An 18,129-nucleotide genomic window follows, 5' to 3' on the forward strand; every position below is an offset into this window, starting at 1 on the left:
TCGGGCATCTGGTCAGGATGCCACCCGAACGCCTCCCTAGGGAGGTGTTTAGGGCACGTCCAACCGTTAGGAGGCCACGGGGAAGACCCAGGACACGTTGGGAAGACTATGTCTCCCGGCTGGCCTGGGAACGCCTCGGGATCCCCCGGGAAGAGCTAGACGAAGTGGCTGGGGAGAGGGAAGTCTGGGCTTCCCTGCTTAGGCTGCTGCCCCCGCGACCTGACCTCGGATAAGCGGAAGATGATGGATGGATGGATGGATATTATTCATGTTTACATTGATATACAAACTTTTTGGTTTACGAAACATGTTCAAAAACTCATTAAGTTCGTAAATTGAGGTTCCACTGTAATTCTATATCTAATCATAACATGTGCACAACAACACCAACATGCAGTAACATAAATGCAGTCTTTTATCCTTGTTTTATTTTATGCAGCTTTTTATTGAGCCAAAAGTCGGCTGGTGTACCAAATGTTGTGACTGCTGGATCTACATATTGTTTATCATCTTTGACTGTGACTGAAAAACAATAACAATGATGTTCATCTCCAATATATATATTTAACAGTGTACATTTTGAAAAGATACTTTTGGAGAGGCTGGAGCGTGGTTTTGTTTGCAATGGGATCGCCGCCACACACAAACCGACTCAAAAACGGGTTGTAGATGTAAATGTGGAGGAAAATTCACGGAAAACTGTATACCAAAGCATATTTATTACGTATTATATACACTACAAAAAAGTGTGTTGAATGTAGATTAAAAATCCTCAGGAGTCCTCTTTAAGCATGTTCAAAATAAACAATATAAACCCCTACATCATGAGTACGAAGGTTTAATTAAACGTAAAACAAATCAACATGATGCCAGTTAATTACTTTTATCATTGCAAACCACACAAACTATTTAAAACACATACAAGAGGTTGAATGTAATTGGTGGGTAGTATAAAAATAAATTAAGGATATTAAAAGTGGGCTTCACGGTGGCAGAGGGGTTAGTGCGTCTGCCTCACAATACGAAGGTCCTGCAGTCCTGGGTTCAATTCCAGGCTGAGGATCTTTCTGTGTGGAGTTTGCATGTTCTCCCCGTGACTGCGTGAGTTCCCTCCGGGTACTCCGGCTTCCTCCCACTTCCAAAGACATGCACCTGGGGATAGGTTGATTGGCAACACTAAATTGGCCCTAGTGTGAGAATGTGAGTGTGAATGTTGTCTATCTGTGTTGGCCCTGTGATGAGGTGGCGACTTGTCCAGGGTGTACCCCGCCTTCCGCCCGATTGTAGCTGAGATAGGCGCCAGCGCCCCCCGCGACCCCGAAAGGGAATAAGCGGTAGAAAATGGATGGATGGATATTTAAAGTACCTGTATTGGAGGAGAAAGCAGTTTTCGGGGGTTCTCTTCTGACATAATCTAGAGGCTCATTCATTTTCTGTAGGAGAATCACCTCCGTGTTATCTTCTAAAATGCTCGAGCTGACACACAGGTGAGAGAAATACAGTCAGGTTAAAATTACAGAGCACATACAGGTGAATCATTTGCATTTCTTAGATACTCACAGGTCAGCCATTTCACTTTCATCTGCTTGTGGAAAGAAGTTTTGTCCATCAGTCAGAATGTGTTTGATTAGGTCCTCATCTGTGAAAAAGAAGTCCCAGAATTTTCCATAATCCTTTACAAATTAATTTGGCACTCTTTTTCCAATTCCATTTATTAATGAAGTGCCACTGCCATAGCCACAGACTATATAATTAATGTGATTATCAATACCAATGGCTGAAATCAATCTCCTCATCAGTGGACACCATTAAGTGCAATATCATAAGAGCAGTAATGAGACTAACGCTATGGCCACATGTAAAGTACAGCACATTCTTTCTCTATCAGGGCCAGGTATTAAAAAAAAAATCTCTGACCACATATAAACAATTTGCAGCTTGTTATTTGCCTTTCAAAATGTTCTCAATAATGACTGTGGCAGTATAAAACACGGATGGATGTACATTGCAGATAAAATAATTGATTTGAGTCAGGCCGCACGATGTCCAGTGATTAGCTGGCACCTTTGTTTCAGTCAGAGAGATTTAAGTTTGAATCAGGCATGTGCGAAATTCCGAATTAAATAGAAAATGTCTCCCACGTTTCAATTTAATACCAGGAATTTGGATTGCAAACAAGAAATTAAATTGCAATTCAAATTCGAATTGAAGGAATCGGCATCCCCCGGAAAGAGCTAGACAAAGTGGCTGGGGAGAGGAAAGTCTGGGTTTCCCTGCTTAGGCTGCTACCCCCGCGACCCGACCTCGGACAAGCGGAAAGAGATGGATGGATGGATGGAAGCAGAATTGATCATTTTGGTGTGTAACATATCTCAAAATGTACCGTTTTACATTTTTTATATAAATACCTCATGTAATAATTATATCTGTTTAAGCATTTTCACTGGCAAGAGAAAAATCATATTTTATTAAACCAATCATTTATTTTCATGAATTATAACTTTCAAATTACGTTAAATTTGTGGAAAATACTTATTTTCCCAGAACACTTTGCTCTATCCTGGTATTCAAAACGGAAGGAATTTGTATTTAATTTTGGTGTTTTAAAAGTACAGTCGTCCCTTGCCACCGAGCTTCAAATAAAGCAGCTTCACCACATTGCAGTTTACATTTTTTTTTACCATTTTTCCTTAAATTAACAATTTTCAAGCAGAAAAAAAATCACTAAATGAACTAAAAATATACGAATACTGCAGTAGTATTGGCCACCAGACTAGACCAAACCAATCAGTATTGTGGCCACTGACTGACTCAACCACAGGAAGCATTACTATTTTGGATTAAAAAGGTGTACAGGTGACTAAATTGTGTTATTTCATGTGTAAAGGGCTCTCAATATGTTGAAAAATGCATTAAAACAGGTTTTGAACAGTTTTTTTATGCACTGACTATGAAATGTATCTATTATGAATGATTTCTACTTTGCGGAATTTCATTTATTGTGGACATGGAGGGAGTCCGGTCCGATCCGGTGGCCATGTACTGCTCGCCTGTGTATCGGCTGGGGACATCTCTGCGCTGCTGATCCGCCTCCGCTTGGGATGGTTTCCTGCTGGCTCCGCTGTGAACGGGACTCTCGCTGCTGTGTTGGATCCGCTTTGGACTGGACTCTCGCGACTGTGTTGGATCCATTGTGGATTGAACTTTCACAGTATCATGTTAGACCCGCTCGACATCCATTGCTTTCCTCCTCTCCAAGGTTCTCATAGTCATCATTGTCACCGACGTCCCACTGGGTGTGAGTTTTCCTTGCCCTTATGTGGGCCTACCGAGGATGTCGTAGTGGTTTGTGCAGCCCTTTGAGACACTAGTGATTTAGGGCTATATAAGTAAACATTGATTGATTGATTGATGACATGTTTAGAACCAATTAACATTGATAAACAAGGAATTACTGTATGTTTGGTATTCAAGCCAAAAACTTTGTTAAATGTGACAAATTATTAGTTTTACCTGGCTATAAGGAACCTATCTGAATTGCAACTAGTTTAATCTAAATTCCTGTAATTCCAATTCAACAACTTGATGGTTGGAGCCAATTCAATTCTAACTTCAAATTAATACAAATTTAGTTCCAAATTCGAGTTTGAATTCTTGTAAGTTTTCTTCAGCTTCCTCCTACATTCAAAAACAGGCATGACAGGCCAATTGGAGTCTCTAGTCTGTCCATAGGTGTGAGAGTGAAAGGTTGTCGAGGCCCCATGAATATCCGGTGGGAAAGGCTCCAACTCAGACATGAATGTCATTTTAATATGACAACTGAATGCCAAACAGAGGCATCCTTTAACAATTAAATATTATAGGCCAACACTAACGTTTATGTCTGCCCAATACCTGCTGCTAATCAACTTGTGCTTACCTGAGCAGGTGAAATGTTTGTTACGTTGGTCATCATCGTCGCCAGGATTTAAGGTCATGTCAACACCAAGATGCCTGCTTCCCTGGCCCCTCTTCAGCCTCGGCACACCTGCCCCAAGCCCCGCACCTCCTGTCACAGACACATGCCCCAACAGCTCTGGCCAATCCTTGTCATCTGTCTCTTCTTCTGCCCCGCCCCAACTCTCCATGCTGAAATACACAAAGTGAGGAATTAATCACATGAGGGCCCTAAATAGAACAGATATTTACAATCATTTAGAGGGAAACCTAAGGAATGAATCAAACAAATGTCACAACAATATATTAATTGACCTTTTGGTGGAGGGAGTTGGCAAATCCACATTGGTTTCCATTGAGTTAGTCTAGGAGAGACAGAGAGGATGATGTGATGAACCATAATGAGGGGGATACTAAAACTCTACCACTTATGTTAATTTGTCTTACTAATCCTGACTTAACAAGAACATTATCAAAAACTTTTCAAACGGTAATGTGATAACAATGTTCCCCATGAGACTTACTTCGCCATCAAAGTAGAGGAAAGAACTCCCAGCCATGGAGTTATCCAGGAAGTCGTCGATCTCCACCGACTCCTGGTCTCCTTGTGGAGGAACCTTCTCCACTGACACACACTAGATGTTTGCACACACGTTCCAACATTTTTTTAAAGAGCCACCATGGGTTATGCTTTCAATCAATTTACAAGTTCACAGTTACGCTATGATACATCACATGTCAAATAAGGAGTATGAAGAAGCAGAGTATCATTTACGTAAATCACAAGTTTGGACACCAGTGTTCTATGTTGGCTAGCAAGGTTGAAATGTCAATGCAAGACTCTGCTAATGTCTTTACACTGCTTCCTCTATACAACAAGAGCACTCGGGTGTGTTTACGAATTTGCTGCAAATATGTTTGTATCCCATCAAGCCATCCATCTGATGGCTTCATCTGGCCGGGATCTTCAGCTCTCACTGGATCGGTTCGCAGCCGAGTGTGAAGCGACCGGAATGAGAATCAGCACCTCCAAGTCCGAGTCCATGGTTCTCGCCCGGAAAAGGGTGGAGTGCCATCTCCGGGTTGGGGAGGAGACCCTGCCCCAAGTGGAGGAGTTCAAGTACCTAGGAGTCTTGTTCACGAGTGGGGGAAGAGTGGATCGTGAGATCGACAGGCGGATCGGTGCGGCGTCTTCAGTAATGCGGACGTTGTACCGATCCGTTGTGGTGAAGAAGGAGCTGAGCCGGAAGGCAAAGCTCTCAATTTACCGGTCGATCTACGTTCCCATCCTCACCTATGGTCATGAGCTTTGGGTCATGACCGAAAGGATAAGATCACGGGTACAAGCGGCCCAAATGAGTTTCCTCCGCCGTGTGGCGGGTCTCTCCCTTAGAGATAGGGTGAGAAGCTCTGTCATCCGGGAGGAGCTCAAAGTAAAGCCGCTACTCCTCCACATGGAGAGGAGCCAGATGAGGTGGTTCGGGCATCTGGTCAGGATGCCACCCGAACGCCTCCCTAGGGATGTGTTTAGGGCACGTCCAGCTGGTAGGAGGCCACGGGGAAGACCCAGGACACGTTGGGAAGACTATGTCTCCCGGCTGGCCTGGGAACGCCTCGGGATCCCCCGGGAAGAGCTAGACGAAGTGGCTGGAGATAGGGAAGTCTGGGCTTCCCTGCTTAGGCTGCTGCCCCCGCGACCCGACCTCGGATAAGCGGAAGATGATGGATGGATGGATGGATGGATGGATATGTTTGTATCCCAAGTTTTTTACTGAACTCGGGGGCCGGTATGGTGCCATTTGCGGGTCGGATTCAGCCGTCGGGCCGTCAGTTTGATATCCCTGTGCTAAAGGGTTAAAATGTTGTACATGTAAACACATGTTAAAAGTTGAAAATTCCCCCCAAAGTTTTATTTCTCTACTTTTGCTGGCAAGGATTGTTGGGCAGCAGGTTATTTTTGCTTTGTGCATTATTTTAGCTGTGTGCAAATGTACTAAATTATCGAATTTCAATATTGTAAAAATTTTTCTACAACTGACATTATATATATATATATATATATGTGGGCTTCACGGTGGCAGAGTGGTTAGTGCGTCTGCCTCACAATACGAAGGTCCTGCAGTCCTGGGTTCAAATCCAGGCTCGGGATCTTTCTGTGTGGAGTTTGCATGTTCTCCCCGTGAATGCGTGGGTTCCCTCCGGGTACTCTGGCTTCCTCCCACCTCCAAAAGTGAATTATATTTATATAGTGAAGTGAATTATATTTATATAGCGCTTTTCTCTAGTGACTCAAAGCGCTTTACATAGTGAAACCCAATATCTAAGTTACATTTAAACCAGTGTGGGTGGCACTGGGAGCAGGTGGGTAAAGTGTCTTGCCCAAGGACACAACGGCATTGACTAGGATGGCGAAAGCGGGAATCGAACCTGCAACCCTCAAGTTGCTGGCACGGCCGCTCTACCAACCGAGCTAAACCGCCCTGACATGCACCTGGGGATAGGTTGATTGGCAACACTAAATGGTCCCTAGTGTGTGAATGTTGTCTGTCTATCCGTGTTGGCCCTGCGATGAGGTGGCGACTTGTCCAGGGTGTACCCTGCCTTCCGCCCGATTGTAGCTGAGATAGGCGCCAGCGCCCCCCGCGACCCCGAAAGGGAATAAGCGGTAGAAAATGGATGGATGGATGGACATTATATATTATCCTAACTGACCTTTTTTGTAACACCGTTAGTGAATTGAGCATACTTTAAGCATTAAACATACCTTTGTACTTATTTCCAGATATTTCTACACATTAACTCAGATATAATAAGTGTGATAAACTAGTGTGCGCGCGGGACCTCTTTTATACATAAATTCGAGTCATTACCTTGCTGCGGCTCATTCTGAAGAAGGTGAAGACGAGAAGGTAAAGAGGGTAAGCAATCAGACACGTCACCACGCCTGCTGCTACGGTCTCGCCGTTCAGTGAAGATAGCCGTGACACGGCTTGCGGGCTGCAACATGGAATGACAATAATATGTAGATACCACGACATAGACTCCCTGTTATTCTACTAGGGAGGGTGTCACATCTGGATGGTTCAATGTAAGAGATGAGAGCTTGTATCGAAACATGAACACACACACACACACACACACACACACACACACACACACACACCTGTATCTCTTGTCAAGCACAATGCTGTGCCACAGAGTGTTGAAGGCCAAAAAGAGCTGCAGTAGCAAAGCACAGCATGTGGCTCTCTGCAAGCGAGTGAAGGGACTGCGAGGGGGCTTCTCCCACAGCGACAGCCACAGGTGACTCTCACAAAGCGCCCTCTGCAGCTCACACTGCAGCAGGCGGGGAAACTGGCGAAGCGCTGCCTCTTCTGAAGAAATCAAATGAGGTGTCAACAATGAAGTGTCTTAAAACTGCTAGTGTCTTAAAAAAAATTTGGGGAGAGTAAACAGTGTTAACAGCATTGAGGTGTTCGATCTGACATATTCTTTAAAATGTGGGCATACAATAGTCTAAATTCCTTACCTGAGGCCTCTACCTCCATTTCTACTCGGCCGTCAGTTCTCTCATTGTCTACTGACAGCCACTCTTCAATCAGGAAGTAGTAACTACTTCCTGTTTGTAAGTCCTTGACCAAGACGTACTGTACCAGCCATGATGGGGACAAACCTGAAAGAGACCACAAAGGATATATTTAATTGTAAGTAAAACAATATATAATTAACCGTTTTAGTATTTCCGACAGGACTGTGATCAAAGGCAGTGTGTTGCAGAGAGGGGGGGAATAGATAACGCCATCGTCTAACTTGCATAAATAGCCATGATGACACATGTATTTAATTGTGGTTGAGACAAAATGTGTGCAAAAAACATGAATAACAACAATACAAATGAAGAAATTATTCTGTTACTTCTTATTGTGTTTTTTTTTAAGTCACAAGCAATATGGTCATGGAGGGACACAGTAGAACATGCTGCTTGTTGAGAAGAGCGCTACAGGCTTTCATGTTAGTCCAATAAGAACAGAAAAAATGGCAACGTTTGCGTCTAGTCGCTTTATAAGGGTTCTGACTACTTGCTAAAAATAGCAACAAAGTCACTCAGTTGGCAACACTGGTCTCTCCTGCTAACTATTCTTATTCTCGAGTAGACCAAGCATGTATGAGGTGTGTTAAGAAGCAGAGTCACGTTGCCATCTGCTGAGTTGAAACGACAGGCTGCATTCCACAGACAGCCTCATTATAATGTGACAATGAGTGAAGTCAAACTGGTGGCGGTAAATCAATGTCTGGCGGTCCAACTTTCTCCATGGCAGGCATCAACTAAACATTGCAAGGTTTTTTTGTATATGGGTTATGCCAGGGGTTGGGAACCTTTTTGGCTGAGAGAGGCATGAAAGCCAAATATTTTAAAATGTATTTCCGTGAGAGCCATATCATCCATCCATCCATCCATCATCTTCCGCTTATCCGAGGTCGGGTCGCGGGGGCAACAGCCTAAGCAGGGAAACCCAGACTTCCCTCTCCCCAGCCACTTCGTCTAGCTCTTCCCGGGGGATCCCGAGGCGTTCCCAGGCCAGCCGGGAGACATAGTCTTCCCAACGTGTCCTGGGTCTTCCCCGTGGCCTCCTACCGGTTGGACGTGCCCTAAACACCTCCCTAGGGAGGCGTTCGGGTGGCATCCTGACCAGATGCCCGAACCACCTCATCTGGCTCCTCTCGATGTGAAGGATGAGCGGCTTTACTTTGAGTTCCTCCCGGATGGCAGAGCTTCTCACCCTATCTCTAAGGGAGAGACCCACCACACGGCGGAGGAAACTCATTTGGGCCGCTTGTACCCGTGATCTTATCCTTTCGGTCATGACCCAAAGCTCATGACCATAGGTGAGGATGGGAACGTAGATTGACCGGTAAATTGAGAGCTTTGCCTTCCGGCTCAGCTCCTTCTTCACCACAACGGATCGGTACAACGTCCGCATTACTGAAGACGCCGCACCGATCCGCCATATCATATTTTTTAATATTGAATACAACTAAATGTGTGCCATTTTTATTATTTTTAATAACATTGTTATTCTGAAGCAAACAATAATAAAAAAATATACTTCTTTACGTTAATACGACTTATTGAACAGGTGCGGTAGAAACTGATGAATGGATTAAAATGCCTGAAAATGTTTTTTGTCTTGAACGTTATTTCTACCACTGTGATTACCAGCGGAATTATTCATTACTTATCGTGTCAAGCAATGTCAGATAAGATTTATCTGAGAGCCGGATGCAGTCATCAAAAGAGCCACACATGGGACGGCGTGGCGCAGTGGAAGAGTGGCCGTGCGCAACCCGAGGGTCGCTGGTTCAAATCCCACCTAGAACCAACCTCGTCACGTCCGTTGTGTCCTGAGCAAGACACTTCACCCTTGCTCCTGATGGGTGCTGGTTAGCGCCTTGCATGGCAGCTCCCTCCATCAGTGTGTGAATGTGTGTGTGAATGGGTAAATGTGGAAGTAGTGTCAAAGCGCTTTGAGTACCTTGAAGGTAGAAAAGCGCTATACAAGTACAACCCATTTATCATTTATTCATTTAAATGCCTGAAAATGTTTTATGTCTTGAACGTAATTTCTACCACTGTGATTACCAGCGGAATTAGTCATTACTTATCGTGTCAAGCAATGTCAGATAAGATTTATCTGAGAGCCAGATGCAGTCATCAAAAGAGCCACATCTGGCTCGAGAGCCATAGCTTCCCTATCCCAGGGTTATGCAGTTACCTTTGTTGTCATGCCAAATCCTTATTTTCCACACACTGCCGAGGCTAGTGTCTGTAGCAATATGGAAGATGTCGAGAGCATTGCGTGCAAAGGCTTCCCTACTGTCCAGATGGCGGTGTCCGGTGCGACCCTCACGGCCATACAGGTTGATTCCCACATGAGCCGTTGTGCCTGAGAAGGTAAATTATCAATAACTTTGAGGTCATTTCTATTCTTTTATACCAGTTTACCTGCGCCACGATTCCAGCCGGTTTTAACTTGGACCTCATATTTAAAGAGTCCATCGGTGCCACACAGAGGAACAACGCCAGCCCGACGTAAATCCAACTGATCCAACTTGTGCAAGATGGCAGCAGCAACAACGTAGCTGAGTAAGCCCAACACGCACACTAGCAGCACCACTGAGTTTGGCGGGCCAGATCGCTCCTGAGAGAGAGAGATGAACGTAGGTATGGCGTTACTGAACATCACTAAAGGCGAACTCGTATTAGTCTAGTACTGACTGGTATTGTAAAGCTGATTGCATCAAGAGGTACAAAGAGACCCGCGGCGAAGGCTGTGAGGTGTTTGGTGCGGCAAACAGCTCTGCTGGCATTGGTTTCTGCCAGGGGGACCATGCCATCTGTTCGCCACTGCTTTTCATTCTCGCTGAAGTACTGGCACAGCGAAGCAAACAGCCCCACCTCAAGATGAACGCCAGCAGGCTGGGAGGTGGAACTGCAGGGCGTGCTTACGTTAATAAAGTAGTCCAGGGTGGTGTCATACAACCTGTGAAACACAAAGCAGAAATGTGCAGTATTTCTGCGCTATAAGGGTGTCAATGTATGTCTTAAATGAGGACTTCTTACTCAGGTGACAGGAAGAAGGTGTATTTCTTGTGATCAAGATCTTGGCCTTGAGTCATACTGAGTGTGATGTGTTTTTTTTCGGTGCAGTTGAATTCATTAGGCCGTTCGTGTGAATGAAGGTAAGCGTCAATATATGGCTCCTCATGGTCCTCGTTTCCTTTCATTCTCTCCCTGGCATCTAAACAAAGATAGGAAATATTTTTGGCAACATTCATGAATAATGTAAGAAAAATGTGTAGGTGGTTCAAAGCAGGGCTATTTGCATAATATATACATTAGATCTATGTCTATATTGTGGAATATTGTATATGATCTAGCTAAACATTTAGAAATATTTTTGGTTTTTGCTGTGCTTAATACCAAGAAACAACAAAGATATTTTGTGTGCGGCAACCTTTATAAAGGTTATCCTGTTATAATGTTGAGGCATGTGAGAACCCTTTGAGGACAAAAGAGGAAAACTGATGAAAAAAATAGGAAAATATCTATCGGCACAATGTGCTCTCTTTCGGCTGTCTTTTTGACACTTACCTTGCCCATGTGATATACCACAGATTGTTTTAAAGTAGTTCATTTACTAATGTCATTGAAAATGTAATGGAAAATTCTGTACTGGCTCACCTGCACTGGCTTCCTGTGCACTTAAGATGTGACTTTAAGGTTTTACTACTTACGTATAAAATACTACACGGTCTAGCTCCATCCTATCTTGCTGATTGTATTGTACCATATGTCCCGGCAAGAAATCTGCGTTCAAAGGACTCCGGCTTATTAGTGATTCCCAAAGCCCAAAAAAAGTCTGCGGGCTGTAGAGCGTTTTCCGTTCGGGCTCCAGTACTCTGGAATGCCCTCCCGGTAACAGTTCGAGATGCCACCTCAGTAGAAGCATTTAAGTCTCACCTTAAAACTCATTTGTATACTCTAGCCTTTAAATAGACTCCCTTTTTAGACCAGTTGATCTGCCGTTTCTTTTCTTTTTCTTCTATGTTCCACTCTCCCTTGCGGAGGGGGTCCGGTCCGATCCGGTGGCCATGTACTGCTTGCCTGTGTATCGGCTGGGGACATCTCTGCGATGCTGATCCGCCTCCGCTTGGGATGGTTTCCTGCTGGCTCCGCTGTGAACGGAACTCTCGCTGCTGTGTTGGATCCGCTTTGGACTGGACTCTCGCGACTGTGTTGGATCCATTGTGGATTGAACTTTCACAGTATCATGTTAGACCCGCTCGACATCCATTGCTTTCCTCCTCTCCAAGGTTCTCATAGTCATCATTGTCACCGACGTCCCACTGGGTGTGAGTTTTCCTTGCCCTTATGTGGGCCTACCGAGGATGTCGTGGTGGTTTGTGCAGCCCTTTGAGACACTAGTGATTTAGGGCTATATAAGTAAACATTGATTGATTGATTGATATAACATGCATACAAAGAACTCCGAAATCCTTCCCCGTTTAGCAACTCTATCCTATGGCCACGTCCCCTCAGGTAACATGTTTCCGGCGTTGTGACCTCTGATTACATTTGTCATGTCGAAAATATACCTTCTTGTTGGCTACTAATAAACACTCATACGTGTCAAACTAAAGGCCCGGGGGGCCAGCTCCGCCCTGACACGTTATTTGATGTGGCCCGCGAAAGCCTGGAAATAATGTGCGTACTTCATCGTTCTTACTAAATGTTTTAATTGTTTCCATTTTGACAGAAAAACCTGTAAATTCCATATGTTTTAAACTTTGATATTATCTGCTCATGCAAGAATGTTCAATTGTCATTGGTGTGAATCTTTGGGCACTTTGCCATTCGATTCAAATTCTCGGAGTAAGGATTTCCTTCATAATCGATACTCAATTCAACACGAATCCCGATTCAAATTGCTTTTTGCAATTTATTATTTGGTATAATGATAACAACACTTTAACATAACAGCTTGCATGTTACAAAACCTCCTTTTGGTTGCTGACGTCTGACATATACATGCACCAAGTAAATTAAATGTTTTTTTTAGATTGTTAAAAAATAGGTATAAATATATTGGATTTTTTTAAAATCGTTAATCAATTCACGAGACAAATAAAAATCTGGATTTGATCAAACATTTTTTTAGTACCCCTAATTATTCTATAACATATAGATATTTAAATATCTGCTTGTTACCTGGACTTGTGATTTCAAAGCAAGTTATCCATCAATTTTGTACATACACAAATCAAATAACCAAATGTATAGGCAATTGTGCAATTATAATTTTATATTCACTGTTACAAGCGGCACTCTGAGGGCAGCCATGACTGCGATGTGACCCTGGATGAAAACAAGTTTGACACTCGTGCTCTAGACCATTGGTCCCCAACCTTTTTGTAGCTGCGGACCGGTCAACACTTGATAATTTGTCCCGCGGCCCAGGGGTTGAGGTAGGGGAGATTCTTTTTTTTTTTTTTTTTTTTCATGAAAAAGGGAGGCTTTTTGGGTTGGTGCACTAATTGTAAGAGTAGCTTGTGTTTTTTACGTTGATTTAATTAAAAATCAAAGATTAAAAAAATTAAAAAACATTTTTTTTAATAACAAAAAAATATAAATTAATAAAAAATTCTTCTGCGTCCCGGTACCAATCGAGCAGCGACCCGGTACCGGGCCACGGCCCGGTGGTTGGGGACCACTGCTCTAGACCCTCAAGTAGGTAGTTTTTTTAGATTCTATAACTACAAGTGGTTCAGAACTAAAATTATTTGGATTGTAATCATCCAAAAACAATTAGCAACAAAGTAGAAAGCCGTCAGCGTTGTGGCTCGGGGAGCAAACGCAGGCTATAACAAGTAAATTGCTAAACCATGCAAACTTGCGAGCTTGTTTGTTTTTCGGCATTTAGGCAACAGGAACAGCGAGTACCCATGGATTTCTGCCTTTTCGCAAAAAGTTCATGTTGTAAGTTGTAACGGCATGCTCCAGTCACAGACCGAGGGACTGGCTAAAATCTCCCATTTACACGTCAAATGTTCCTTAAAAATAATTGTATCTTTTTAAATAAATACAATCCACAAATATAAATGGTCTCTTTTATAATGTGTTTGTGAGCAAAGCAGTAGCACCAGATCTATTTTTTGGTGTCTAAATTTATTTGCGGCTGTCCAGCACCAAAAAATGAACGGATTAGAAACACCGGTAAGGTTTATTCAGGTGTACTGGAGAGGAGGCTTCGCCGGATAGTCGAACCTCGGATTCAGGAGGAACAGTGTGGTTTTCGTCCTGGTCGTGGAACTGTGGACCAGCTCTATACTCTCGGCAGGGTTCTTGAGGGTGCATGGGAGTTTGCCCAACCAGTCTACATGTGCTTTGTGGACTTGGAGAAGGCATTCGACCGTGTCCCTCGGGAAGTCCTGTGGGGAGTGCTCAGAGAGTATGGGGTATCGGACTGTCTTATTGTGGCAGTCCGCTCCCTGTATGATCAGTGCCAGAACTTGGTCCGCATTGCTGGCAGTAAGTCGAACACGTTTCCAGTGAGGGTTGGACTCCGCCAAGGCTGTCCTTTGTCACCGATTCTGTTCATAACTTTTATGGACAGAATTTCTAGGCACAGTCAAGGCGTTGAGGGGTTCCGGTTTGGTGGCCACGGGATTAGGTCTCTGCTTTTTGCAGATGATGTAGTCCTGATGGCTTCATCTGACCGGGATCTTCAGCTCTCACTGGATCGGTTCGCAGCCGAGTGTGAAGCAACCGGAATGAGAATCAGCACCTCCAAGTCCAAGTCCATGGTTCTCGCCCGGAAAAGGGTGGAGTGCCATCTCCGGGTTGGGGAGGAGACCCTGCCCCAAGTGGAGGAGTTCAAGTACCTAGGAGTCTTGTTCACGAGTGGGGGAAGAGTGGATCGTGAGATCGACAGGCGGATCGGTGCGGCGTCTTCAGTAATGCGGACGTTGTATCGATCCGTTGTGGTGAAGAAGGAGCTGAGCCGGAAGGCAAAGCTCTCAATTTACCGGTCGATCTACGTTCCCATCCTCACCTATGGTCATGAGCTTTGGGTCATGACCGAAAGGATAAGATCACGGGTACAAGCGGCCCAAATGAGTTTCCTCCGCCGGGTGGCGGGTCTCTCCCTTAGAGATAGGGTGAGAAGCTCTGCCATCCGGGAGGAACTCAAAGTAAAGCCGCTGCTCCTCCACATCGAGAGGAGCCAGATGAGGTGGTTCGGGCATCTGGTCAGGATGCCACCCGAACGCCTCCCTAGGGAGGTGTTTAGGGCACGTCCAACCGGTAGGAGGCCACGGGGAAGACCCAGGACACGTTGGGAAGACTATGTCTCCCGGCTGGCCTGGGAACGCCTCGGGATCCCCCGGGAAGAGCTAGACGAAGTGGCTGGAGATAGGGAAGTCTGGGCTTCCCTGCTTAGGCTGCTGCCCCCGCGACCCGACCTCGGATAAGCGGAAGATGATGGATGGATGGATGGATAGAAACACTGGATCAGGATTTTGTTGTTTTCATGAGAAATGCCCATGCCAGGGATTTCTGTCATTCACATTGTGCAAATGTGCTGAATTTTACAGAACAAGACCCAAAGTATGTTACATTGTTGTCATGATCTATCATGACATTTATTAGTAGTTTCAGATATTTTATTTTATTTACTGTCCAGAGCTTTTATTTTGGTTTCGGCTTACCGTTTGCCTCCATTTGCCTTCAGTTCCTTAATCTGAGTGCTGGCTCACTTCGCTGTGCCTAATTTCAGTTTCTTGTTGCCAATCAGGATGCCTTTTAGGCCAGCCCCGTCCTCTGGAATCATTATGCTTTTTGATTTATACCTTGACGTGCTTCCTGTGACGTACCGTCATGTGCTTTTTGTGCCTGTTTGCGCTTTTCTGTATTGTACCTTCTATTATTTGTGCTGTGCACCTCCATGCTGCAATCCTTTCTTTATGTCGTTAAGTACATTTTTACCTGCACCTACTGTGCCGTCTCTGCATTCTGAGGTCACCCTTCAAGCTTTGATTATGCCCGGGTTTAACAATAGTTAGTTTCTTGACTATAAATTAGGCAAATGTATTGTTTTCATATGGCTTTTTTTGATGCATGTGTGTTGTAATAATTGTTTACACAATGAGGTCTATGCAATATGTGTTCGGACTCACCTTCCAAAGAAGTGAAGTTGAGCTGCACAAACAGTCCAGCCTGTCGGTTGGTGTTCCCTGCGGTCACCCTGACAATGACAGAGTCACACTGGCTTATGTTTACAGCTCCAGCTGTGGGCACTCCTGCACTGGAACCATCTGTGCTGGGCTCTCCTCCACTTCCATTGTTAATTGCAACAGTGATGGCCAGACTGTCATCCAGTCCAGAGATGGGAATCTGGGTGCCGTTTTCAGTACGAAACTCCATGGATGCCACTTCTGTGGAGACAGTGTAGTTGGCTACATAGTTGAAGGGGAAGGGGTTGGACTCCAACTGGAGAGAAAACAAAGAATAGCAGGAGTCAAGTCAGGAAATGCCTTGGAGAATTCACTCTGTTTGAACGAGTGTCAACACAAGAGACACTTCATGTTCACTGTTTTTACCTGAAAGAGCAATTGCAAGACACTGTTTCCTGCAGCAGCTCTTCCCAGACTGCTGTTGAACGCTCTGGGGATGGAGAACCGTTGGCACTCTGAAAGGAGACATGATGGCAATCCTACTTTAAGCAATCCTCCTCAGTTAGCAAGGTGAATAATATGGACATCACACTGAATAAACACCCCACCTGGACTTCTGTTGCCGTGGTAACAGAGCAGGCTCTGGGGGTCGGCCAGTTTTCCCGTGGCAGCAATCTCTGCTCCCCTCAGCACGAGCGGCTCTTCGTTGAGGACGCGGCCATGCATAAGGATCAACATGAGGACCGAGGACAAGCTGTAGGCTTTGGCTGCTACTCGCAGTGGGTGTGGCTCCAAGGAGGAAGGGGAGGGGTCCAGCAGTATACTGCCGTGGTATGAACCAGAAGAGGACAATGGGGAGGTGGAGAAGAATGATGGGGAATCCACATAGGCTGGTTGAAAATAAGACGCTGACTGGCTGACTTGATGGATCAGATCACCTTAGGATTTTGAAGAGAAAAGGAGATGAGATTTTAATTTACAGTGTACAGTGCTGGAAAAGTTACCTTTAAAAAGTTATTATTAATAGTCACTTTCCCCAAAAAGTAAATTAGTTAATAACGGAATTACTCCTTAACAAATGTAATGAGTTGCCATGGAAAGTAGTCATTGCGTTACTTTTTGAAAACCCTTCATTGGACATGTGCATTTGAGAGATGTTTGCTATAATTAGAGTGCATAACGTAATATCTGTGATTCTCAGTTTTCGTCTTTAAAAGGTGGTGCCTATTGAGTGACAAGTGACGTCAGCAATCAAGAGTGGAATTAGCTCTGTTAGCGGTCTGCGTGGAGTGACTGGCATGAGTCGGAAGAACAGCCTTATTAAAGGGGAGTCAGGGACCTTTTATGCAAAACCAACTGTTGTTATCCATTGGTACCTGTTTTAGTGTATTTGGGATCTGCATAACTTCCGAAAATTTGAAATCAAACCTTGGAGGCATTGCGGAGATATTCATTACACAATCCTGCCTTCCTTCATATATTCTCCAAACCAGCCATTTGGAATTTTCACCCTGAGAGCTTTGCACAATTCCAACATTGTAGTCCCACGCTGGAGTTAATAAGCTCCTTCTTTTTCTCTATCCTCTTGTTATGTTTCAGACTGGCTCGTACATGCACATGTGTCCTGTGCTGAAGCCATTTCTTATACAAAGTAGTGTATAGTTCTAACATATCTGTCAGGAGACTCCATATGGAAGCGCTAAAAACTACAAACATGGCTGACGGGGAGAAGACGCAGTCGAAGTGGAAAAATGTCAATAAGACCACCCACAAAACAGCGCATTCTTGAAGATGAAGTGAAGTGAATTATATTTATATAGTGCTTTTTCTCTAGTGACTCAAAGCGCTTTACATAGTGAAACCAATAACTAAATTACATTTAAACCAGTGTGGGTGGCACTGGGAGCAGGTGGGTAAAGTGTCTTGCCCAAGGACACAATGGCAGTGACTTGGATGGCAGAAGTGAGGATCGAACCTGCAACCCTCAAGTTGCTGGCACGGCCACTCTTCCAAACAAGCTATACCGCAGATGGTCTGTAAAACATAATCTATGTAAAATTTTGACCAAACAACCAACAATACATGTTATGTAGATAAAAGAAAGTGTTTTAATTGCAGGAAAAAAAAATATTACATGACCCCATCCATCCATCCATCCATCATCTTCCGCTTATCCGAGGTCGGGTCGCGGGGGCAACAGCCTAAGCAGGGAAACCCAGACTTCCCTCTCCCCAGCCACTTCGTCTAGCTCTTCCCGGGGGATCCCGAGGCGTTCCCAGGCCAGCCGGGAGACATAGTCTTCCCAACGTGTCCTGGGTCTTCCCCGTGGCCTCCTACCGGTTGGACGTGCCCTAAACACCTCCCTAGGGAGGCGTTCGGGTGGCATCCTGACCAGATGCCCGAACCACCTCATCTGGCTCCTCTCGATGTGAAGGAGCAGCGGCTTTACTTTGAGTTCCT

At 44.6% G+C, this 18,129-nt stretch overlaps 1 protein-coding gene across 1 annotated transcript in view; it reads right to left on the bottom strand.

Annotated features, from left to right (window-relative positions):
• pkd1a (polycystic kidney disease 1a) overlaps positions 1-18,129 on the bottom strand; it is a 204,385-nt gene that overhangs the window by 49,563 nt on the left and 136,693 nt on the right. Inside the window, exons 31-45 of the mRNA XM_061881321.1 lie at positions 16,278-16,607; positions 16,096-16,184; positions 15,673-15,985; positions 10,559-10,736; positions 10,214-10,478; positions 9,941-10,136; positions 9,711-9,881; positions 7,466-7,609; positions 7,100-7,310; positions 6,807-6,933; positions 4,461-4,571; positions 4,252-4,301; positions 3,920-4,128; positions 1,561-1,639; positions 1,367-1,476 (exon numbers count right to left, since the gene is read on the bottom strand). Of these exons, the coding sequence (XP_061737305.1) occupies positions 1,367-1,476; positions 1,561-1,639; positions 3,920-4,128; positions 4,252-4,301; positions 4,461-4,571; positions 6,807-6,933; positions 7,100-7,310; positions 7,466-7,609; positions 9,711-9,881; positions 9,941-10,136; positions 10,214-10,478; positions 10,559-10,736; positions 15,673-15,985; positions 16,096-16,184; positions 16,278-16,607 (2,583 nt within the window). The remainder of the gene's footprint in view (positions 1-1,366; positions 1,477-1,560; positions 1,640-3,919; positions 4,129-4,251; positions 4,302-4,460; positions 4,572-6,806; positions 6,934-7,099; positions 7,311-7,465; positions 7,610-9,710; positions 9,882-9,940; positions 10,137-10,213; positions 10,479-10,558; positions 10,737-15,672; positions 15,986-16,095; positions 16,185-16,277; positions 16,608-18,129) is intronic.

The sequence above is a fragment of the Nerophis ophidion genome, linkage group LG20, assembly GCF_033978795.1.
Source record: "Nerophis ophidion isolate RoL-2023_Sa linkage group LG20, RoL_Noph_v1.0, whole genome shotgun sequence".
NCBI classification, from domain to species: Eukaryota; Metazoa; Chordata; class Actinopteri; order Syngnathiformes; family Syngnathidae; genus Nerophis; species Nerophis ophidion.